The sequence below is a fragment of the Ruditapes philippinarum genome, unplaced genomic scaffold, assembly GCF_026571515.1.
Source record: "Ruditapes philippinarum isolate M1 unplaced genomic scaffold, ASM2657151v2 ctg1064_1_1_1_1, whole genome shotgun sequence".
Taxonomy (NCBI): Eukaryota; Metazoa; Mollusca; class Bivalvia; order Venerida; family Veneridae; genus Ruditapes; species Ruditapes philippinarum.
The window spans coordinates 258,520-284,514 of record NW_026854044.1 but is presented as its reverse complement, the minus strand read 5'-3'; the positions used below and the strand labels follow the sequence as shown (position 1 = coordinate 284,514).

The following is a 25,995-nucleotide window of genomic DNA, read 5'->3' as shown; positions in this document are numbered from 1 at the left end:
TGACATGCCAATTATACAATAGATATTGTTTGCACTATAAAAATTAAGTTCGCCCAAACCACTACCTGTTTTATTATATAATATCAGTTAGCCGAACCGGTAGTTCAACGAAACCACTCTCACCTGTTTGTAAAACATCCCTGGTTAGATTACCAGAGCTTCAGAGCTTTCCCGCACAGCCACAATAGCCTTGGCAAGGCTTGTACCAACATGCCGAATTGCCTTCAACTGTTACACTGGTGCAAAATTAATGGCGACCAAGGGTGGCCTCCAAGACTTTACATTCAAGGGTGAATGCGTAACCTCTGCATCCTGTGGAAACTCTAAGGATTCACCTTTAAGTAAATCCCCCTCCATGAATCCACAGAAATTATATGGGGAAGTCAAAGACTACACATGTATATTTAAAAGAAAATGAAATAAAAATAAATAAAAATATATTACAATGTAACTCAATGATAAAAGGCGGTGTGTTCCGATAACGGATTACAAATCTCAACTTTTCGGATTAATAATAATCGTCGAGTGTTCCGAGTGAAAACGGCAGCGGGTACATATAATACCAAATGACACCTTTAAAACGGAAAAATTAAAGGATTTTTTAACAGACTTCCCCGTTCATAGGCTTTGCCAAATTTCATATTATATTAAAATTGAAATCATGGTTCAATTAAAAAAACAATTAGGCCCATTGCATGGTGACATCACAAGCACCTGCTGCCAGAATTTAGCAGATTTACCTGTTGGCAAGAAGAACCAATATTTATATTCATTATATAGCGGCAGAATTTTTAAACTCTAATAACTTTATTATTAGATTCTTTTTTATATCATTTGAAAGTTCTATATTTTCATATTTTTGAAATATAAGCAAATTTTCTTTTTTTTTTTCTTTAAAAAAAGAAAGCTCAGCTATTTTTCAACTGTTATTTCAATAGTTTTTTTAGCACCAAGTTTAACTCTTTACCATGAAAAAATGAAAATGTTTTGTTAATTTATTTTTCAATGTAAAAAAATATGAGTAAAATGAAATTTCTAATGATATAAAATACTATAACTAAGCTGTTAAATGAAAAATAAGTTTGTTATTATAAATATAAAATTACTATATTTTTCATTTTATCAGCCACCATATTGTTTGCAAGTTACCTGTATCTCTTATCAGCAATTTGTTACTATTAATAGATTTCATAACAATAACATGCAACTTGCCTCATTATGACTGCTATTTAATTAAAAAGCAAAAAGGATACACTGGAACGAGGGATTCAAGGTACCAAATAGTTAATTTCACCAGTGCCACAGTAGCAGCAGTACCAAAAGGAAGTCAGAAACACATCTTTGAGTTTCAGGCAATGTCCTAATCAAGCGGAATTGGTCAGGTCGGATATCAGGGCACTTTATTGAAGAGCGTTGCCTAGCAATAAGCCGATGGTGAAAACAGACGCCATTTTGTATTTGACAAAGCTAGCGACAGTCGTTGTTTTTCACTGCATTTTGTAGAATCAGAGCAACAGATAAGCTTTAAAAGTGAATTGGGTATTACTCCATCATTTCCTTTGGAATTGGGTATTGGCTCCATTTAATTGGGTATTCCAAAACTCGATACCCTATGATTTCAAGATCAATTGGGTATTCAATTATGAAGATATGAATTTTATGGTTTCAATATCAATAAAATTTAAACTGTTTTATAAAGAAAATAGGATTTACAATTTACTAGAACTTTTCAGAATTGTTTTATTATTTATATAAAATGCTCTTGTTATATTTTATAATATTTTTAACAAGTTCGTTTTGTGACTGATTTTTGATTATTTACGACTGTTTTGTTTCAAATCATTTTCCCTGTTGTTCGACGCCATATTGCCTTCAAATGGTCTATTGATACAGCTGAGACCTACTTATTGACGGTCTCAGCGAAATCAACGGTTTCTGCCGGTCCGTTAAGACAGCCGACCTGAGTAGACAAATCGACGGTCTCATGCTTTATTCATATGGCTTAGTCGGTCTTTGGAGACCGGGGACTGTCAAAGACTGGAGACCGTTGATTAGTTAGCATTGATTCGGGAATATTCGCATAGCATGCATATCGATATAATTTGTCCAAAACTACGAGCGAACGACAGGTTAATTTTGCGGTGATGAAAATGACAATACGCATGGGTTTTTAAGACAATCGCATATTTTATTTTTTTCAATGGGTTTTGATACGCATTCTTAAACTAGAAATGTGTCCATAGGACACGGGTGCCCCCACCGCGCCACTGTTCTGTCAATCTTTTTACTAAGTCAAGGGAAATAACTCTACAAATACTGGATAAATCCACAAGCAAAACCCCAGGTGCAAATCTAAAATATGCTGAGCAACCTGCCTATAAGGTTTAATGACTATGTCAAATCCTTTTTGAGAAACTTGCGACACAAGTTGAAAATTGCAAAAATTTTCTAAGTGAAGGGCAATTACTCTAAAAATACTAAATAAATCCAGATGAAAATACCTTGTGCACAACTGCACATGCTAATCAATATTCCTGTAAAGTTACATGACTCTAGGTCAAATACTTTTTGAGTTACCTGCGACACATGTTGAAAATTGCCAAATTTTACTAAGTCAAGGGCAATAACTCTGAAAATACTAAAAATATCCAGACAAAAATACCCAGGTGCACAACTACACATGCTGATCAACATTCCTGTAAAGTTTCATGACTCTAGGTCAAATACTTTTTGAGTTACATGCGACACAAGTTGAAAATTGCAAAATTTTACTAAATCAAGGGCAATAACTCTGAAAATAATAAAAATTTCCAAACGAAAATACCCAGGTGCACAACTACACATGCTGATCAACATTCCTGTAAAGTTTAATGACTCTAGGTCAAATACTTTTTGAGTTACATGCGACACAAGTTGAAAATTGCTAAATTTTACTAAGTCAAGGGCAATAACTCTGAAAATACTTAAAATATCCAGACGAAAATACCCAGGTGCACAACTATACATGCTGATCAACATTCCTGTAAAGTTTCATGACTTTAGGTCAAATACTTTTTGAGTTACATGCGACACAAGTTGAAAATTGCAAAATTTAACTAAGTCAAGGGCAATAACTCTGAAAATACTAAAAATATCCAGACGAAAATACCCAGGTGCACAACTACACATGCTGATCAACATTCCTGTAAAGTTTCATGACTCTAGGTCAAATACTTTTTGAGTTACGTGCGACACAAAAGTGAACGGACGGACGGACGGAAGGACGGACGGAAGGACGGACGGACGGACAAGGGTAAATCTAAATGCCCGCCACTAACGTGGGGGCACAAAAATCAATTGCGTATTTTATAAAATTAATTGCGTAAATACGCAAATACGCACCTTATCTGTTGCTCTGTAGAATTAAACAAATAATTGAATATTTTTCACCATGCCAACGATTTGAAGTGTTGCAACAATATTCATTTGGAAGAAAGAAAAATATCATTAATTACGTACTTTACCAGATGCGATTAGAAACAAGGATCGCCTACATTTACAAAATATAAAAATATGAACGCGCAACTGTTCATTAAAACTATTTTTCTAGTTGATTAATAGCATTAATAGCATTATGTAATGATCATGACGTTTATGTCACTCATGAAATTACTAGCTACAGTACGACATATATGGCATTTTCGTTATTCAAATAATTGATTAAATGCTTTTTAAGTAGTGTCTATTCTAGGATTTGAAAAACAGGGGGATTTTTGTCGAAAAATGAGAATTTATAACATTTGTTGATTTTTTTCCTTCTTTCTCTATGTAAAATTTTCCCCCTGCCCCTGAAAAAATAGGGGGGAATTCTCAAAAATATTGGTGAATCCCCCCTCCTAGAATAGACACTGTTTAAGTAGAGTTTATAATGATTATATATATAGCAACCCTACTGTATATAACAGTGTTTTCTTTCTCTATATAACTACTACCCTAAAACGGTACTGTTCCCAATAGAAAATAGACATTTAAATTTCCAATTTCCAATGTTTTAATTCCCAAAATGCCTGTTCAAAATTTCCACAAGGCCAAGTAATTTCTCTGAAATCATTCAAATCCAACATATTCATATACATCATCACTCAATAGTTCTACCTGGACAGTGGAAGCTGTTAGCTATCTTTATTCATGATGATTAATTTTATTTATAGCTGAAAAAAGGCATAAAAAAAAAAATCCCAATTTAAGTCAAAATAACGCATTTTTCCCAATCAGTTTGGTACCGGCACCATTCCGTAAGTAGAGAAAAAAAACACTGTATAAACTAATCAAATGTTTACTTGACAATGAAATAATAAATATTATAAGTTATATACACTATCCGAATTCAGCCGTCCTACACTTTCTGTCAGAATAACATTCTCGTCACATGTTATATAGAGGATATTTGTTTAGTTCAGTGTAAGATCGGAATTTATTATATACTTATAAATGAAATATTGAGAAATATTGATAAAATAAAATGCGTATTTTCATTTTCTGTATTTTCACTGTAAAAATTTATTTTTCACTGCAGTGAAACATATTTTCCGTATTTTCACTGGTGTCTTGCCGGACTACTTTCTTTCAAATTCTGCCAGTACACAAAATTTAAGGGAAAGTCTGTCTTTATCGCAAAAAAAGAGAAAAATGTATATAATAAACAGAAAATTCAAGTTTTTTCTAAAAATACATGATTTATTTTCATCTTGTGGCATGAAAATTACCATATTTCACTCGTGGCTACCGCCACTCATGAAATATTTATTTTCATACCACTCTATGAAAATAAATCATGTATTTATAGAAAAAAACTTGAATATCCTCTATATATTTCACCGAGTGAGCACCGAAAGATATATTTCACGAGTGGCGCAGCCACGAGTGAAATATGAACTTTTGGTGCTCACAAGGTGAAATATATTCGATCTTACACTAAACTAAACAAATTTTCTTTTTATTATATGCAAAGAAACGTTTTAAAATGGCATGAAACCTAATACTGAATGAAAAGCGCGCCAAATAATAATACAACGTGACGTTATTTACGACGTCACGTCATAATGTTGGTTCCCAGTACTGTGCACGCTGGTATTTCACTGAAACAACGTAAGGGGCTTAAATTCAAAACAGTGAAATTATCAAATTGATAATTTCACTGTTTAAAACAGTGAAATTACTAGTTTTTTATCATTGATATATTTCTATAAACCACCGAAAAGCATGTAATAAAGATTGATAATTTTTAGAAATCAAAAAATTTAATATATCTGCCAAATTCCCTTCAAATAGCCCAATTGGATTAGAAGAAAATATAGGGTATCAAACAAGCACTTTCTAAAATGTTTAGCAATAAGAATGGATGAATGTATTTCAAAGTAGATGCCACTAACAGTGTCTATTCTAGGAATTGAAAAATAGGGGTGATTTTCCCCCCTCTATTTCAAAAAAGGGGGCGATTTTCAAAATCAAAGGGTGCCAATATAAACTGCCAATGTTAAATCGTCTGCATTAAGTTTACACTGAGGCGTTCAACCGATGAAATAATTAAAACGATTATATTTATTTAAGGCAGTAGAAGTTGTCCCCCCTTAATTTTTAAACGAAAACAAATTATTACAGAACTGCCGCGATTGATTATAAAGGGATTGGCAATACAAATAATCGAACTATCTTTCACGTCTAGATCGTAGCCAAGCTAGGAATTGCCTCATTTTTCTTGATTATTTACTACACTAAAATGGCGCCCAACTGTCAGACCTAGCACACTAGTTCCGGTCGATACGGAACATTCCAATAATTTCCGTCAACTCACGTAACCAGTACCATACGGTACTAAATTATTATTATTAGCTTACAGTTACCTCCCTTCGGTTTTCGGTGTAAATGTTAACAAAACAACCAAATATAATGAGGGATGGAAGTTTTACGGTTTTATTAACTTTTTTTATAGATGCGCGATTTTCACGCACATGATTTTGAATTGTGCGCGATCTGTTAAATACTAGCGTGAATCGCGCAATCGCGCATCTTAGAATAGACACTGCACTAATTATAGTTTGACAAAAACTCTATTAAATACTTAGATAAAATATCTATTAGAGCTATTAAAGAATTGTTTTTATCATCTTTAATTAATGTTTACTTTTATTTTTCTTAAAGGGAAAAAACCAGTTCCAAACAGTTTCAAATGGACAGTAAACCACTTTTTAAAAATACTTTATTGGCACGCTATATATAGCTGTGTTTTAATCAGATTATCATTAAAATCTTTTTCAAACACAATTTGCTGGAAACATTGACCAGTACAACGTAGATAGATAAACAAATAATTTAAAAGAAAATAATTTATTTTTGGCTGATATTATTTGATTAAAAACGCAGGCTAAACACTAATAAACGATAATTTTATACGTTGCTATGTATTTGTTTTCACCTCGGCTATTTTTAGAATATCGGTTTCTACGGGAAGTGACGTCACGCCGACCTTCCCAAGTCTATATGGCAATTCCTGCTCAACTACGGAGATTCCGATAAAAATTCCGGTTTAAATCGTTCAAGTAGATTAGACTATAAATGAACGAAACCAAAAATTGAGGTAAACTTCCTTCTATAAGTACAGAATTTGAGGGCAAATTCTTACACTAACGCCGTAACGGAAAATAAAATTTTGGTAGCGACGATTTTCCGGGGCGGAATTGGTAAAAATTACCGCTGCCACTAATATTGAACCTGTGTAGATTGATTACAAAGGGTTGTAAATACAATCATAGCAATTACCTTTCTTGGATGAGCAGTAGCTAAATAAATTAGACTCTTCTATAGATCGTCAAAATGGCGTCACTGAACACTACTTTTGCACGTTGCACTAACCTCACTAATACCGGTATGCTCGGAACTACTGCATCCGGTACACTCGTCAGCCTCCGTTGCAACCGTAACAACTCGGCTCGAATTCTTGAAGTCGCCTGCCTCCGTTGTATACGGTACTCAGAAGGCACCTGACTTGTAAAGGGAGATGAAGTGTATATGAAAACTTAATGACATACCAGGGTTGTTTCCCTTCTAATAAACTGCATTAAGGTGATATTTAAAAAAAACTAATTAGCGATACGCTTCGTAATTTTTTTCCAGGGGTGTGTATGACAGTTTTGTTAGCTGAAGAGACTTTGAACAGCAAACATCAAAATAAAAGTGACATATAATGTTATGGAAGCCAGTTCTCTCAGTTTTACTATGAGGAATGTGAGTACGTTAATTTATAGGGAATAATAAATGTATTATTTTATATTCTAGATCCTGGTCCTGGCTGAAATTTAGAGTATTGTAGCTGTACATAGCCTGTACCATACATTCAACATGAAAAGGACTGTTAGGTTTGTTAAATTGAAATTAATTCTTATTAAATTAATATTTGAATTTCTTTACAATACAAAGTATAATTTTTTCAACTATCTTGTCTTAAAATATATTATTTTCAGAATATTCCTGTAACATTATTAATATAAAATTTACATGTTTGTTGATTTCATGATGCTGCATAAAATGGTCTTAGCTAGAGCCTAGAATGATAATTTCTTGGGAATATGCTGAAAGTAACAGACGGGGAGCAGTTTTTCTTACCAATCATAGGTGAGACTTTTAAATAGCTTCTTTTTTAAAAGATTTTGTTGTCTTATGTACAGTTTTTGTTGTCAATATGAAACTTAGATATGTTTCAATTTCTATGCTGTTTAATGATGTTAATCTTAGAGATAAGCATTTTAAGATGAAAACAAATCACTAAGTTGAGTAATTATATGTATAATTTGAGATTGACCAAGTCACTTTTAACTACAAACTTCTTATTTTTATTTGCAGAAGCAGTAAGAGACAGCCAAAGAAGTACTCAAACACTTGACATACACATATTGTAGCTTAATTGTTAAAACTATTAAAGTGAATTTAAGCTGCACTTGAACTGTATTTTTGAAATAAAATATCTGAAGTATTTAATATTGTCTTGATATTTTGTTAAACTTGGTTACTTTGCTTTATATCCAAAAATTAAAGTATGGTTGGTTTTCAACGTTGAAATGACATTGAAACTTCAACGTTGTGCCAATGTTGAAGCTGCAACGTTGTATCAACGTTGAAATTTCAACGTTGTTTAAACTTTCAAATCCGAATATAAATCCAACCTTATTTCAACGTTGAAATCTGACCATAATTCAACGTTGAAACAACGCATAATATGATTTTATTCAACTCGTTCAATAAATTTAGTATTAAACCTACACTCATTCAATATCCTCTATGTCTGCTATTGTTAACTAAATAGATATGTTATATTTCCGACACTTAAAGATCGTTAAGAAGTGTTTGTGGAAATCATTTGGCATTTTCAAGTAGGGTGGTTCCAATATTCCTGCTTGAAAATATGATTATGAATGTGTTGCCTTATTTTTAAATTTTCTTTTGACGTCTGATCTATGATATGCAGGCTTCATAGCCTCTGATCCCTTTTCAAATTCCATTTTGTTTATTTCCGCAAATTGTTTTCTAGTTTAGTGTACTTGAGAGTATCGTCCATGTATATGCTCAATCAAAACCGAGCCTGCAACATTTTCAATTATGCCGTTTTGCCGTTTTGAACTTTCTTTAGAGATTTTTTAGTTATTAATTAACATTAACTACAAGACATTATTTTGAAAGATCACTAAAATTTATTCTTATTGATTTAATATTTATGACCCCAAAGTGCGGTCGTATGTTTGATGTTAAAAAATGCAGATGTACCTGTCTAACGCACTTTGGGGTCAAATTTTGACACCAAAGTGCGTAACGCACTTTGGGGTTGGACCCCAAAGTACGTAACGCACTTTGGGGTCGGACCCCAAAGTGCGTTTGACCCCAAAGTGCGGTGTTGCATGGCCTCCAAGAAGGATACCATTTTTTTTAAAAAGTTCATCATATTCAACATGATCGATGATACATGTATATTAAGATGAAATTCACGTCCAACTATAGCAGGAATTATTTCAAACACGTATATAGTAATTTTCGGAAAACACTTGTCATCTCGTATCATTTTAAAATGGCAGCAGTTTTTGGTGGTACACACATGTACATAAAACAGATACGATTTGCAAAACCTGAAATATTACCCAAAATAACCTGCTTTTTATTGATTCAGAATATAAACTGTCTCGTGCTATAAGATTAACGTTTACATTACATTTTACTCCTATCAGTTTATTTCTTAGCCTCAAGACGTCGTCCAAAATGGCCACAAATTAAGAATAAGTAGTTGCAAACATTACAAAAGTTTAAATTTACTCAACAGCAGTTACTTTGATAAAATAACGTAATTGGTTCCTGACGTACAAAACAAATCATAAAAATGTCAAAACGGCAGCTTTCTACGAGATGAAAACCGAAAAAGTAATCATGGTCATGATCATGAAGAAGATTAAAATTAAAAACTTATTTTTTTTTCTAAAACTTGAATGATTTTTCGACATTGTTGGAATATCGGGAATTGTAAAATAATCTTGAAATGAAATGCAGCTGTTGCCGTCACTAAACATATTTTGTCTTACTTACCTGTTTACAAGTCATTTAAACAGACAATAAAATGCATTGAGATGATATTAACCGCATTTTATTACATCACCATCCTATTTAAAATGGGTTTTAATATGGCACAAAAAGTAATTTAAGTACTAGTAGTGGTTGTTATAATATGATCACAATTTATCAGGTATTTGATGTTGTAAAATAAATAAGACATTTACCACACGTGTTTTATTACTGCTACGTCAGATTAAGTAGACACTTTGTAAAATTGAACAGTGATGTATATAAGTATATATCGACCGTCATTTTAAATTCCACCTCAAATATTTCAATACCCTATCAAAAATAAGTCAGTATTTAGAGCCAAACTCAAATGACACCTACAGAACTCTTAATATAGAGCATATAAACGAATGTTGGTGTCAATTTCTCGATTTTGATCCCAGAGTGCGTTTGACCCTATAAAGTCGGCTGAGAAATTTAGCCCGCTTTATGGAGGGCGTTTGTTGCCAAAATTCCAGACATGTGAAGTGCTCTTTTTGAAAACTATTTTTGAAAATGCGAAGGTGCATGTCCAGCATTTTTGATTGTATTCGTTCACCGCAAATAATATGCCTCTTAATTGAAGGCACCCGCTTTTAAATAACAAGTTTACATGTAAATCTTTACAACTGACCTAACATGGAAAACATCAACAAGTTTACAAGCTCGTATGTTCCATTGCATATACTAGTAATACATAAGCATGCTTGCACACTTTTAGATATATATCTGTACCTGAAATATACAAATGAATTGTAAAACTCAAATACAGATAATAGAGTTGAAGAAAACGTGTTTCCAGTTGTAGAACTACAAGAGTACGTTTACACAGTAACATGTAATAGATTCACAAAGTTAAACGATTTTAAGTCATACAAGACTCTGAGTATTTACCAACTTCTATTGCGAACAGGTATAAAACCCCGTCTCTCCCCTATTTCCAAATAAAACTGAAGGATAACATGCCTCTTTCTTCTGTAGAATTATAGATCTACCTAAAAATGTGTTTTATTTGATTGAAGACTGATCACTTACAGTTTTATTAATACGGTAATGTTATGGAAGGCATGAAGGACAAATCTGTGTCAAAATACCAGTAAGATAATTGGTAAGTAAGTCTTCGAATTTCACCAAACGCATAAACCCCACACACGGGAAGATATTTCCTCGACCGCCGGTACCAACATTGTGGTGTGTGGATTGTCTCTTTCAAACATATTCACACAGAAAAAAAAGAAAACAACAGAAAAAAATGAGGTGATTTTAAGGACGAATAATGCTTGTTAGTGACTTAGTTGCAAAGTTGTACAGTGCCTAAAAGCGTAAAGATCATACCAAATATACAAAAGTAGGTTATTAATGTTGTATAACTTGTTGAAAGGACAATAATGTATATATTTATATTGTATTTAAACTAAACGGACTTAAAAGGCGTTATATTTCTTAATCAAAGTAATATTTTTTCACGGTATGCCCCAACTGTTTTAACTATATTGACTGAGTTAGTGGATCATTTTGCATGTAGTAAAGAGCAATAAGCTTCAAATTAAATGACACTTTCGATAAAATAAAATAAAAACTTTGATGATTTAACATTGATTTGGGAAAGTTATCATCTGTTTTCTCCTCGTATGTAGACTTGACATCCAATTTGTATGAAGTAAAATAAGACATTTTGACGTTTTGCAAATGTTGTGCTAGACTCACTATGACCGTATGTATGGTTCAGTAAGTATTGAGTAATTCAGTAAGATTACACTATAGCTATATAAGTTTTGCCATTTATAATGTCAGCATATCTGTTAACTGTATTGATTTACAGGTAAATACTTTAGCAAACTGTCATATTGCTAGTCATGAAATATTTAATTTCTTACCACTCAATGATATAAAACCCATTTGCGCCTGTTGTCTACTTTTGTAGACACTAGCAGTTATCAGTACACTAGGACCTAATTATGAGCGCACATTTGTTTATCATTGTTATTCTATACTTGTTGTCATGATAAGCGTTAATTGGACTATTTTGCTAGACAAAATGCAGACCACTACGTTATTTGCAGTGTGTTTTCAACAAGAATGTGATAAAAATTGCCTTGAAAATATTATTGAAAATGGCTAGCAGAAACAGGTATGTAAAACTTTATATTGTTTTTATTTTATATCATAAAGTATGATTGTTTTATATTGTATAATTATATTTCTGCTCAATTCCTGTTTTATAATTCAGAAATATGTATAAAATGTGTTATGACAGTCAATTTAGATTTTGTCTACAAAAGTAGACAATAGGATCAAATGGGTACGTTTTATCATTATGAAAATATTTTGTTGTTTACAGAAGATACACAGTAAATGAAATCATATCAATGCTTGAGGATGAAGGTAACTTTGAAAAGGCAGATATACATGTTCAACCACCTCCTGTAGATGAACTGACAGATGAACATAGTGCAAGTGAAGATGAAGAAGTAGGTTACAACAACCTCAGTGGACGTCAGTTAGACCAACAAGCAACAGCGACAGTTATTCGCCTAGATGGACGTCATGTTGTTGATTCAGCATCAGACTCCGATCTAGTCAGTAATAAATAAATAAAATAAATAAATAAAATAAATAAATAATAAATAGATAAATAAATAAATACGAAGCAAGTAAGTAAATAGTGTACAGTAAATCCAGTTGAGAATAAGATTTTTTATATTTATCATATTCTATTTTTCAGGAAACTGACCATTCTTCAGATTCTTCTGATACAGATGAATACGAAGTGCCTGCAAATATTGCAAAAAGACCTCAAGTAAGAATTGCACTACGGGATCCAGCTCCGCGTCCCAAACGACCTGCACCAGTAAAGAGGAAGTGGGAAAATAAAGATCTACCTGAGCAAGATAAAGACAGATTCACTTGGCATGGCTCAAATATAGACAAAAGTCGATGGCCGCAAACACCAGATGGCATCTTCAATTTATTTTTTGATGATGACGTGATCAACATGATTGTTGAACAGAGTATAAGATATGCTGGTTCAAAGGGCAACCATTCGTTTTCAACTTCACCCCAAGAAATTAGGATCTTCCTAGCAATTCTGCTTATATCAGGCTATAACACTGTGCCAAGACGGAGACAGTTCTGGAGCCGGGATGATGACGTAAGGAATGAGGCAATAGCTTGTACAATGCCGCGAGACAGATTCGACATATTGGTGCGATATGTACATCTTTGCGATAACAACAATCTTGACAGAGAGGACAAGTTTAGCAAAGTAAGACCACTGCTATGTCTGCTGAATGAGCGCTTCTTGTTATACTTCTTGAAAGAGAAAAACCTTTCAATCGACGAAAGCATGATCCCGTACTATGGGCGACACGGAGCGAAACAGTTTATTCGTGGGAAACCAATTAGGTTCGGTTATAAGATGTGGGCGTTAACGACAGCACTTGGATATGTTTTACAATTTGAGCCCTATCAAGGGGCAAAAGGCCACCAAACCCATGATCCTGGCTTCCTTGGAATGGGCGGAGCAGTAGTTATGGACCTGCTTTCAGAGCTGCAGAAAGATGATGCATACCATCTGACTTTTGATAATCTATTTACTTCCCTGAAGCTCGTGGACCGGCTTACAGATATGGGAATATCTTGCACAGGAACCATCCGTGCCAACCGAATAGAAGATTGTCCTGTCAAAAATATAAAAGACATGGGAAAAACGCAACGAGGAAACTATGATAAAAGGTATGACGCACACAAAGGTCTGATAGTGGTGAGGTGGAATGACAACAATATAGTGAATGTGGTGTCAAATTGCCATGGAGTTGAACCATTGCAACAAGCAACACGGTGGTCAAAGCAGGCAAAAGCTAGGGTGCGCCTTCCGCAGCCATACCTTATAAAGCATTACAACCAGACAATGGGAGGTGTGGACAGGATGGATCAAAATGTTGAGAAGTATCGTATCTCTATCAGATCCAAGAAGTGGTGGTGGCCAGTGTTTATGTATTGCATTGACCTTGCGGTGCAGCAAACCTGGCACATTAACCGTGCTACTGATGCAGGATTGAGGCAACCATTAGATCTGTTAGGTGTCAGACGAGCTCTGGTTACTGTGCTGCTTGCTCAGGGGCGTACACCTGCTGTCAGCCCTGGCAGACCAAGAGGTAGGATGAGGCCATTGTCAAGAAGAATTCCAGACCATATCCGACTTGATGGTAAAAATCATTACGCAGAGCCAGCAAAAGAAGTGCGCTGTTCATTGTGTGGAAAAAAATGCAGGACACAATGTTCCAAATGTAATGTTGGAGTGCACAGGAAATGCTTTGAAATGTTTCACAGTGTTTAGGTATTCATACGATCAAAGCCAAAAGACATGAACAATAATAATTCATATTCAGAATGAATTTCAGAGTGAACACTTCTGTTCCTAATGTCTACTTTTGTAGGAAAAGTAATAGAAAACATTGCCTGTATAAACTTTAAGGATTTTTTCAAGTAAAAGTTATCAAATAAACCAACAATAGGTTATCTGGACATATATTCTATATGTGTTTTACATATACCCATTTGCGCCTGTTGTCTACTTTTGTAGACAAAATATTAAAACACTAAAATAAAAAATACAGTACTTATATTTGAAAAATAAACGGATATATGTTATAACTATATGGTTACTATATGTTTTATACATTTCTTATATAAAAATAAAATTCCGGCACAAATGGGTTATGAAAGTATTTATAGAAAAAAAAGACTTTAATATCCTTTATCAATTCATCGTGTTGTACAATAACAGGTGATCCTTTAACAAAATAATACGCGGAAAGTCCGAGCGGGGCCGAAGGCCCCGCGAGGGCTGTAGCGCTCTTCGATAACATGTATGACGCGTATCAGTTCAAAGGAAATCAAATTAAAAGTAAATGAAAATTTCAAAAAAATATATATCCTATACCTAATGAGCTGTGAAAAAAAATCGTTAGTTAATTGGGCGCCGCCATTTTGAAATCCTTTTGAGCTAAATATAGATATCACAGCGCTTTTTATGAGCGTCTACATAATTCAGACTATTGCTAGCAGACGCATGCTTAATAACACTTCCGGTGAAAGAATGATGTACAAAATCAGAAAATTAACATTCATTTCATTCATAAGAACTAAAGAAACGATGATAAATGTAAAAAATTACTTTTAAATACTTTTTGATAAATTAGCACATTAAAAATAACGTAAAAACAACATATGTGATTAGAGATTAACAGAAAATGGCGGCGGGTTTTTCCAAACGCCGACGCATGCCCAGTGGTCCCTCTTCCGATGATAGGTTGAACACCACCAATTTATTCGTTTCTGTTTACGGTACAAAATACCTGCATTTACTTATTAACGAATTGCATGATAGATCTGGTTAACATATACACTAAACATGTTATGCTTAAATCATAAGAGCTTTCCGCGCCATCGGTAGCAACTAATAAAATAGACGGTAAATAGTATATGAAATGACTTTAATCGAATACAACTTATAGAGAGTATCTTGAATGAGTGTCAGTTCAATGCTTAATAAAAAAATTGAATGAGTATATTATTCTATTCATCAAAACCCCAAATAAAGTTCAAAAGAATTATTTTTCATTGGCTTGCCTATATTGTAACGCTAACATTTTAGCGCTTTTGTATAACGCAAAAGACCACGGTGCATATCCATATCGGTACCCTCTTTGCGAAATCTGCTGAAACGGTACCCTCTTTGTACATGCACAAGCCATTCTCTGCTCAAAACAAACCAGCGATGGAGAACAAGCCAGTATGTTTACATAAATAAAGAAATAATATGAAATTAGGTGCTACCTATGGCGCGGAAAGCTCTTATGAATTATGATTTTAGCATAACATATTTAGTGTACATGTAAACCAGATCTTTTTTGAATAAACAAAACGAATAAATTGGTGGTGTTCAACCTATCATCGGAACGCTCGGACTATTCCGAAAAACTCCAGACCTCTGCGCATGCGTCGGCGTTTGGAAAATCCCGTCCGCCATTTTTGTTAATCTCTAATCACAGTTGTTGTTTTTACGTTATTTTTATTAATTTTATTAAAAAAAAAAATAATAAAAAAAAGAAGTTATTTTTAATGTGCTTATTTATCAAAAAGGATATGTTTGAATAACTTTTTATATTTATAATCGTTACTATAATTCTTATCAATGAAATGTAGGTTTATTTTCTGATTTTGTTCATCATTCTTTCACCGGAAGTGTTACTTAGCATGCGTCTGCAATAGTCTGAATTATGTAGACGCTCATTAAAAGCGCTCAAAAGGATTTCAAAATGGCGGCGCCCAGTTAACTAAGGATTTTTTCACAGCTCATTAGGTATAGGATATATATTTTTTTGAAATTTTCATTTAGTTTGAATTTGATTTCCTTTGAACTGATACGCGTCATACATGTTATCTAAGAGCGCTACAGCCCTCGCGGGGCCTTCGGCCCCGCTCGGACTTTCCGCGTAATATGAAATTAGGCAAAGCCTATGAACGGGGAAGTCGGTAAAAAATCCTTTCATTTTTCCGTTTTAAAGGTGTCATTCGGTATTATATGTACCACTTCCGTTTTTCACTCGGAACACTCGACGATTATTAATAATCCGAAAAGTTGAGATTTGTTCCGTTATCGGAATACACCGCCTTTTATCATTGAGTTACATTGTAAATGGCGGCGCCTAACTAGAACTGACACTGAAAATTTCATTGATAGGTATAGAATTCTATATATTTTTTAATTGTTTTTTATTTGAATTTTCTTTTAAATATACACGTGTAGTCTATAGCCCGGCAAGCCAAAGCCCGGGTCCGCTTTGTGGGCCCGGACTTTGACTTCCCCGTATTACATACCTAACGATTAACGCAAATAAAAACATATGTCATACCTTGAGGGTACCTATGTGTAGAAAAATGAGAGGGTACCTGTGATATAAAAATTCAAATGAAGAGAGGTAGCCCGTGCCGCTGCAAAACTGAAAGTAGGGTGTTTTTATGAATTTTACAATTATTTTTGACAATGTACTGCCATTTGTCCGAAGATGATATGTAAATGAACATACTAAATATGTATAATGCATATAATATGAAATTAGGTGCTACCGATGGCGCGGAAAGCTCTTATGATTTATGATATAAGCATAACATGTTTAGTGTACATGTTAACCAGATCTATCATGCAATTCGTTAATAAGTAAATGCAAGTATTTTGTACCGTAAACATAAACGAATAAATTGGTGGTGTTCAACCTATCATCGGAAGAGGGACCACTGCGCATGCGTCGGCGTTTGGAAAATCCCGTCCGCCATTTTCTGTTAATCTCTAATCACATATGTTGTTTTTACGTTATTTTTTAATGTGCTTATTTATCAAAAAGGATTTAAAAGTAACTTATTACATTTATCATCGTTACTATAGTTCATATGAATGAAATGAATGTTTATTTTCTGATTTTGTACATCATTCTTTCACCGAAAGTGTTATTAAGCATGCGTCTGCTAGCAATAGCTGAATTATGTAGACGCTCATTAAAGGCGCTGTGATATCTATATTTAGCTCAAAAGGATTTCAAAATGGCGGCGCCCAGTTAACTAAGGATTTTTGGCTTGCAGCCACGGCTGCAAGCCATTTCATTTGGAAAACTTGTTCCGGTTAGGTGGTTTCCTGCTTACATCTGTCGGTGCATGATTGAACGGGAAACCAGCTGCAATCGTGCTAATCGCAACTTTTCGGCCTTTTCCGTCAGTCTTCGGATTAATGATAATAGCCGATGTAGTTCCGATTGCAATCGTGACAATTCGGGCGATTCCGTCATACTGCGGAGTAATATTACGGAAATCTAAGCTATTTTAGTTACTTCGGTAATCCCAGTTTGTGTCTATAAATAGGATTTCTATTTTTACTTGATTTATCGGTTTAAACCGTAATAAATTATAAACGAAATTGTTCCGTTTCATTTGTTTTTCAAGACGCAAAAGTTAGTTTCTTTTATAATTGTTTTTTTGTCTGTATTAGTTTTATACAATAGAGGATGGTGACTGTAGTATTATTCCGTCTTCAAAGTGTGGTCCTGCTTACCAAATCACGCATGATCGAGTTATATTTAGATCTACTGAACGCAATTCAACTTCTTGGTGAGGTAATCTAAAAATAGCCCATGCATATCATTAACCTTGCCACTTGCTGATCTATGTATCATAGTTGATACATGCTTTTTAATTGGTACCACGTAACGAAGTATTTTAGTGCATTTACTTGTCTATAAAGCAAAGGAATGATTTCGCTGCGAAAAAGGGGAAATGAGATGTGCACACTTGTTTTCCTTCAGTATCACGTTAATATTTTTACGATTGATCATTTTCTTTATTAGTTTTATACAATAGAGAATAGATCTAAATCGTTTGACAAAAAAATATTCGGTTTTCCAAAAAAAAAAAAACTAAATAAACCCTTTATGATATACAAATACCTTAATTCAAAAAAAATTGTGATAATAAATTGAAACCAAAAAAAAAAACAATTTTAAAGGGTTGGGATGAAGGCACAACTGTGCAAGCCTTTCTCTTTAAAAGGAAACTTTATTCACAGCTCATTAGGTATAGGATATATATTTTTTTGAAATTTGCATTTACTTTTGATTTGATTTCATTTGAATTGATACGCGTCATACATGTTATCTAAGAGCGCTACAGCCCTCGCGGGGCCTTCGGCCCCGCTGGGACTTTCCGCGTATAATCAAGCCACAGGTTCATTTCAGCCCAAAAAATATGTCGAGGTGATGGGCGAAGCAAGACATGTCGATTTTTGTCGCTTATTGTGAATTTGTATTACATGAAAAACGGGAACATGACAAATCAGCACATAGATTAAACATTCTAGTGTTCCGTGGTATACATCTTTTCTACGTGTCATACCTTCTTTCCTTATTATATTGAAATTTTACTGTATTGTTATCCATCGCTGGTTTGTTTTTAGCAGAGAGTGGCTTGTGCATGTGCAAAGAGGGTACCGTTTCAGCAGATTTCGCAGAGAGGGTACCGATATGGATACGTCGCGTCAAAATATATGCACAGCCGTGCGATACCATTTTTTAAGAAGTCGCAAAAACGGCACGGGTACGTGATAAATTAATATGAAATTAGGTGCTACCGATGGCGCGGAAAGCTCTTATGATTTAAGCATAACATCTTTAGTGTACATGTTAAAAGATCTATGGTGAAATTATGCAGGTATTTTGTAGTGTAAGCAGAAAAGAATAAATTGGTGGTGTTCAACCTATCATCGGAAAAGGGACCACTGCGCATGCGTTGGCGTTTGGAATCCCGTCCGCCATTTTCTGTTAATCTCTAATCACATATGTTGATTTTACGTTATTTTTAATGTGCTAATTTATCCAAAGGATTTAAAAGTAACATTTTACATTTATCATCGTTACTATAGTTCTTATGAATGAAATGAATGTTTATTTTCTGATTTTGTACATCATTTTTTCACCGGAAGTGTAATTAAGCATGCGTCTGCTAGCAATAGTCTGAATTATGTAGACGCTCATTAAAAGCGCTGTGATATCTATATTTAGCTCAAAAGGATTTCAAAATGGCGGCGCCCATTAACTAAGGATTTTTTCACAGCTCATTAGGTATAGGATATATATTTTTTTGAAATTTTCATTTACTTTTAATTTGATTTCATTTGAATTGATACGCGTCATACATGTTATCTAAGAGCGCTACAGCCCTCGCGGGGCCTTCGGCCCCGCTCGGACTTTCCGCGTAATAGTTAGCATAACATGATAAGTGCTTACAAAGGCGAGATTAAATGTATCTGTACCACTTTACGCATGGAAAGAAAATCGGATTAGTTATCCTGAGGCCTCTGGTTCGATTCTCGTGCAAGGCAAAATGTCTCCATGACAACTGGGCTCGGGCATTGAGTCTAATGATGGGAAATCGTGCGAGAGTAGTAAAGTTGTGCAGACGATAACGGACTGTGTGAAGTACGTACTGTTTCGTAGGGTTGTCTTAAAATAAAAAAAATGCTTCATGTTTTATTGAAAATCATACAACTACTGTAAAATGTAACAATATGTTAGTTTTTATTTTTTTACAAACAACAATTGTTAATCAATTATACCACTAAGTTTTTTCGACAAACATGAAACAAACACATTCTAACAACAACCGTACGTAAATCACCCGGGTGTCTCCAAATTGAGCGTACGCTTCTGTATTGTTTAACTAAGCATATAGCATGTTCTACTTTAACTCTGTAACGACATACATATCTATTAAGAAGCTGGAAAAAAGTCATTTCCAATGTGTCGCATGAGCTGATACTGTTGGAAAAATTCCCGTTTCCACGTGACGTATTTTGCCAGTGTTGACAATAACTATCTGTGAATGCTAGCAGTTGTTATTATTATTATTATTATTATTATTATTATTATTTTCAGTAACGATATTACAGCGCAAGAAAAAAGCTGTGAAAATAACAGACGATGAAGTAAAATTGATGTAACGATCCTATTTCGCTCACCCCACAAAGTAGTTGGACATTATCGAGATATAAAACAAAATATTAATCAGTTAAGCCAGCCAGCCAAAGATCTTTATAGAAATGCAACTGGGAAACATTTATGGGACCGTCTGTCAACAAAACGTAGCAAGTTGATGGCCAAACTGCAGAATCAGATTGAAAACATTGCAAGAATATTAGTGTAATTGTTGTAAAAATCGTTGCATTCTACTTTAAAAGAAATTATTTTTGCAAAACAAAATGAGCCGCGTCATGACAAAACCAACAAAGTGCGTTTGCGACCAGCATGGATCCTGATCAGACTGCGCGGATGCGCAGGCTGGTCTGGATCCATGCTGGTCGCAAACGCATTCTGTTGGTTTTGTCATGACGCGGCTCAAATAAATGTTACAATATATCATTAACAAAACAGGTCATATTTGAATACACGACGATTTTAAGGCATTTTTACACAAAATTAGATTAGATTTGAAACCATTACGATGAATGTAATACTGGTTTCGTACAGTACAACCATATTTTCCAATAAGCAACCAGTAACAAAATCTAAGTTAATTATAAACACTGTTATATGCATATGCATATTATTTACGGCCATAAAAGACACTTAACCCATTACGCGATATACACGCCTTTTAACGCCTTTTCACCCCCTCCCTTTTTTGTTGTCTCAAATGGTGAAAAAATGCCTAATTTATACATGTGTATATAAATGTTGTTAAAAAAAGTGACCACTTTTTCGGCGCGGCCCCCAACCAAAAGATACATCAGGGGGTTGCCAGAGGTGCCCCTTCTGTTTGGGGGGGGGTTTGAAGGGGGGCGGCAGTCCCCCTCATCGCCAAATTTTTTTTGGACTTGTGAGAGGCTAAAAATGAACCCAGATCGATCATAAGGTCACGTGTAACCAATGCTGAAAAGCATTTGACTCTATCTCAATCCATTGAGAAGTTGCAGCACTTTGAAATCAATTTTGATGGAAAAAATAAACGCAAAATAATGACATATGTCAAGTTTGAGATGCCCCCTCGTTGCCATGGTAACAGAAAATTTAAGCCTGAGCATGTTGTTGCAAAGGCAATGGTCCAGTCAACATTTGTGCCAAGTTTGATAAGTATTGAAGCAGTTTTTATAGTTTTATAACAATTTGAACTTGTAACGGGAGACTTTTCAATGAAAACAGCCATTTTTCACAAAAAGCTCATGAAGTAATGGGTTAACGCATGCTTGTGACAGACAAGCAGCTGGACAATCATAACAGCCGAGGACACAGCCTGTAGATGGACCGCAACCACAACCAGCCGGTCACGATCAAGCACAGCCGGAACAGCAGCTCCCGCATACAGCAATCGCCCCCGTACGAGACATGTGCCACGATATAGCTGCTGGGCTTTCCTCTTCTGAGAACGATAGTGACAACGATGGCAACAGGGAAACCCAAGAAAACAAAAACAGGCACAGACGTCGCCACCGCTCGATGAACTAGTCCGAGAAAATCACGAACTATATAATAAATTTATGAAAAGGAAAATGCCAAAGCTTTTGAGAGACATTGGCTGCGATTCGTCTGAATCTTATTAGATTTATTTTGCTTTCAAATGCCATTAATAAAATGTGTCTTAAAATCAGAAATAATTTGTATTTGACTTGCTTACAGCTTAACGTGTTTTGAGAATCTCCCAAATATAATTATAGTTCATGGTCCGCTTTCCATGTTCATTGTCGTCGGCACAACTCAAGTATCCAGTCACTTGAGTGCTTGTTTGTTACCCAGGAAAGCCAGTTATATCAATAGACCGCCGTAATATGGCTAAATAAGGTGGTCAAATCGGCGTACAACAGAGAGAAATAAACACAAAGTGATAATACAAGGACTACATTTTATTTTATGTTTGTAACCGGTATTTAAATGTCTTCGATATTTAAGTTAATAGACATATAAATTGTTTACATATTTGATTATATTTATGCTCGTTCTACCCCTCAATTGACATAGGAAGACAACTCTGTCCATAATCTAGTGTGACACTCAGAAGTTTCTTATAAAAGTGTCAACTTGGTAATCGTTTTGGTCAATGTCGAGCGCTCTACATATATCCATCAACTTTCTCTTTACCTCCACCGGATTTGTTCCAGACACAGAAACATTTCCAAACGGTTCCTCGAAAGTGGCCAGATGCCCTAAACTAGGTTCCTCGTAAGTGGGAGGATGCTCTAAACTTTCAAACTGTAGAAAAAAGACTTTGCAACGATCAATCATCTCACTCAATTTATTTTTGTAATAATCATCTGTAAGAAGTTTTCCATGTAAAGATGGAATCACCATCACGCCCATCTGTATTGTGTCTGTTGAACTGTTTGGTATTTCAGGTTTTATACCACAAGAGATCATCATTGTATATAACATCATATCAAGTCCGTACAATTTCATTATCCACTCCCTGAAGACGTAGCCACACATTCTTGGATTGATTTCTACAAGTTTTGGCCCGTTTGCTGTCATTATAAACTCAACATTGAACGTTCCATCCGTTAGACCTTTTGTAATAAACTTTATAGTTATCATTATCTACATACATAATTGGATAACTGATTTACTGATATGTACTGTAACAGTTGACTTATGTATTTTTTATCACGTACAAATTATTTTCATTTGACACTCACTCACACACTCACCAACTGACTCATTCACAAACGCACTCATTATCATTGTATTGTTAAAACGCGATTTGTCGCGTATTTTCATAATCACTCGGATAAAGTGTTATCCTTTCTCTTCATTGTTTCTTTAGATAATAGAAAAGCATCATTTTATAAGGTGAATTTAATAGTTTACAATATCTATGTACAAATACGTTTGAAATTATTATCGTAGGAGTTGCGTCTCAATATGTTTATTTTATCTTATATTTTAATATAGATAGATTTTGAATAAATTTGATATTTACCTATCCCTAAGCAACATTTGAAGGCAGCGTCTATTAGCTTTTTACGGCTCTCGTCTGGTAGAAATGAAGGTAGACGTTTAGCAGTACCTAATGAGCGAAAAATGTTTTTTTTTTAAATGTTGCCATTAATCTCTCTTTTTTTGACAAAATTCATTTGATTCATGCATTTCAATTATTAAAATATTCATATTAAAATGGTGTTAAGAGGTGTTTGGATATACCAACTTTAAAATTGTTAGGTTTGTAGTATAATCCGAGCATTTATTCTTGTTTTATTTTTATCTCGCTCCATTACCTATATAATAGGGCTGTCTCACTACCCCGCTATCAGTTATAGATGCCCATACAAGAGTTTTGTCATATAAAATGACATCAACATTATGTTCTGTACCAGAGTGAAATTCAAAGGTTGTCATTGAATTGCCGCGACTGAGTCCAATCCCGGGGTAGGCCGAATCTGAGCATAGAGAACGTGTTATTTGTTGAAATTGTTTCTTCATTTCTTCTTTGCTTTTGACCATGCAAGCCCCGACACCTCCTGCACAATTGTCTAGTTTGAGAATCGCCGGAAACTTAAAACTGAAAGTTATGATACAAAAAAAGTTAAAAAGATCAAGAATACATCATGTTATTAAGGGGGAATTGTTTTTAGTTTTGATATCGCTGGAAAGTTAAAGCGGCCTTCAGCTTGTATTGTTTGTTGGAGAACAATTCTGCGTTGTTTCAAACTAAGTATTTCAGTAAATTTCAACTCTGTATTTCGTGGACTTTTGCTCGTCACTATAAAGTTGAGATAATTAGTTTGAAGCAACACATAGTTGTTGTTTTTTTATAAAAAATATAAATAAAATATAAAAAAGATAAAAAAAATGAATGCCGCTTTAAATGAACTAAGATCTTTTTTAATGTGTTGAACTAGTCAAGGCGTGTAATTGGAGCGTTATGTACACACATTTTTAATAACGTTAACGTACTTAACAAAAAGGTAATTAGGGAATTAGACGTAATACGCAACCTTTCCGGTAACATTTCACAGTCCGAATCACTTTTTAGATGAACTGCTTGTGAAGAAAATACCCCAGTATTTAAAGCATCATTTTCATTTTTGTTCATGCTCAGCACATTCTGTGTTTGTGATTTCGAGTTCGCTATTATCGCTGATTTGTAACTCAGACCTGAAAAAGTTAAATGTTTATCACATTATGTTTTATATGCATTATACAGATAAGAGTCAATGCTTAGAACACCAGTGTTAAAATTCGTTTTAAAGTCAAATGGTGTTATAAAAACACAACAACTCGGAAAAAGCAGTTGGCACTATATTTAGAGATTTATCACTAAATTAGACATTTCTTTCTTCTATACTCTTAATTGGTTTTCTGCAATTGTGCATTGGCCAACGAACAGAAAAAAAAACATGTCAAATAACTGAAATTCATTTATTTTTGCAAAATTATCCGGAACTACTTTTGAATGATAATTTATCTCATAAAGTTAAAAACTAAGAATTAATACTATACCTCTTAATTCTAATGATTCACAAATGAGCGCCACTAAGGGTGTTAACATGTCTATAAATGATAGGCAACCGTCAATCTTCACTCCCATGCTATGTATCGTATTTATAATTTTTTCGGCATGCATGCGGTCCCTCGTATGATCGGTGAAATCATACTCTATAAAACAATGCACAAGATCTCGTGCAATATGATTTGGATCAGATTCCACAAGTAAAACCTGGAATCAGTAATAGTTATTGTATTTACAATATTTATAGTGAGACAAATATCTTCACAACTTTCTAGAGCCTATCTTTTATCATCTGTATCTCATTGTCTAAGCCGAAATGTTAAAACCAGACATAGTTTATTGAACAGAACAGAACAGAACAGGTCAAACATTTTTTATTCTTAAACACAAGTACAATGTACTTATGTATAAGTATCATAAAATGTTCCGTCTGTTCTGTATATCATCAGAATATATAAACATACATTATGATTAACATGTCACATATCTAGAATATATTACAAAAGTTTAATTATATGATCTTAAACATATACATGTATATTCATATAACACATACATGTATTATAAAGTTAGTTAGATAATAAGGTCATATGATTTATAAATGAATTAATTCCGAATAACAAATGCCTCTTTCATATTATTTTCAGCACATGTTAACAATATCGTCTTTAGCTGAACAAGTAAGCAAATCATCATCGTCGGATACCCACGGCCGAACCATTTACATTCATCGGTTCATGTTATGTGACATGATTCTCAATCGTGGGTATCCGACGATGGCAAATCATATAATTAAGACGAAGATGGGTTGACATAAAAAAACATATATACATGTATGTATAAATATATTAACCAATTATATCAACTGCAATTTCGGGGTAATCATGTAATCAGTTTTTTTACAAACAGAAGTTGGTGCACGTATACCTTTATACCATATTTTTCAGCATCCGGCCAGAAATTTCTCATTCTGAATGTTCCTCCACCAATAACAACTACGTATTTTCCTTCCATCACTTGAATACGGTGATAAACGTGGTGAAACCAAAAGTTCAGAAAGGGCTATTATTCACTAAAATGCAAGCATGAATTTTATAGGTAAAATATTCTTGGCATACGAGATATTTAGAGGAAAATTTACGTGTTAGTGTAGATACATCCTTAATTGCAACATACAGGATCTTTAGCAAAATGAAATTAAATAAGTATTACTAACTTACAGGTAAACATTAGAGCTACTTCTTTCGGAGGCATACGGTAAATCGCTCTATCGCCACTTCTGAGCTAGTGCATAACGTTAAAATCAGGTGTCAACAAAGGTAAAGGGTAGTT

The 25,995-nt window shown here is 34.2% G+C and overlaps 3 protein-coding genes and 1 long non-coding RNA gene across 4 annotated transcripts in view; 2 read left to right on the top strand and 2 right to left on the bottom strand.

Moving 5' to 3' along the window:
- Nucleotides 1-6,894, bottom strand: part of LOC132738775 (carnosine synthase 1-like) — a 44,344-nt gene extending 37,450 nt beyond the window's left edge. The window contains exon 1 of the mRNA XM_060726371.1: nucleotides 6,799-6,894. The gene's annotated coding sequence lies outside the window, so the exon portion shown is untranslated. The remainder of the gene's footprint in view (nucleotides 1-6,798) is intronic.
- Nucleotides 6,494-8,225, top strand: LOC132738776 (uncharacterized). The gene is made up of 4 exons (XR_009626917.1): nucleotides 6,494-6,616; nucleotides 7,315-7,394; nucleotides 7,574-7,650; nucleotides 7,879-8,225. It is a non-coding gene; the product is annotated as an uncharacterized LOC132738776 (long non-coding RNA).
- A 3,289-nt stretch (nucleotides 8,226-11,514) lies between these two features.
- Nucleotides 11,515-14,339, top strand: LOC132738773 (piggyBac transposable element-derived protein 3-like). The gene is made up of 3 exons (XM_060726367.1): nucleotides 11,515-11,749; nucleotides 11,960-12,197; nucleotides 12,344-14,339. Exons 1-3 carry the CDS (start codon nucleotides 11,733-11,735, stop codon nucleotides 13,955-13,957), a joined length of 1,869 nt encoding a protein of 622 aa, XP_060582350.1. The 5' UTR covers nucleotides 11,515-11,732; the 3' UTR covers nucleotides 13,958-14,339.
- A 7,720-nt stretch (nucleotides 14,340-22,059) lies between these two features.
- On the bottom strand, nucleotides 22,060-24,763 carry LOC132738774 (carnosine synthase 1-like). The gene is made up of 5 exons (XM_060726368.1): nucleotides 24,654-24,763; nucleotides 24,149-24,308; nucleotides 23,429-23,712; nucleotides 23,134-23,220; nucleotides 22,060-22,720 (listed from the first exon to the last, which is right to left on the bottom strand). The coding sequence occupies exons 1-5, from the start codon at nucleotides 24,739-24,741 to the stop codon at nucleotides 22,212-22,214; spliced, it is 1,128 nt and encodes a 375-aa protein (XP_060582351.1). The 5' UTR covers nucleotides 24,742-24,763; the 3' UTR covers nucleotides 22,060-22,211.
- Nucleotides 24,764-25,995: the final 1,232 nt, after the last annotated feature.

What these genes read in the sequence shown, in the direction of transcription:
- LOC132738773 (XM_060726367.1), top strand. An exon ending in CAGCATCAGACTCCGATCTA is followed by an intron (nt 12,198 to 12,343) that starts GTCAGTAATAAA and finishes TCTATTTTTCAG; the next exon opens with GAAACTGACCATTCTTCAGA.
- LOC132738774 (XM_060726368.1), bottom strand. Translation starts at nt 24,741, where the DNA reads ATGGGAGTGAAGATTGACGGTTGCCTATCATTTATAGACATGTTAACA. An exon ending in TGAATCATTAGAATTAAGAG is followed by an intron (nt 24,309 to 24,653) that starts GTATAGTATTAA and finishes TAACTTTTTCAG; the next exon opens with GTCTGAGTTACAAATCAGCG. An exon ending in CAAATGTTGCTTAGGGATAG is followed by an intron (nt 22,721 to 23,133) that starts GTAAATATCAAA and finishes TTATTACAAAAG; the next exon opens with GTCTAACGGATGGAACGTTC.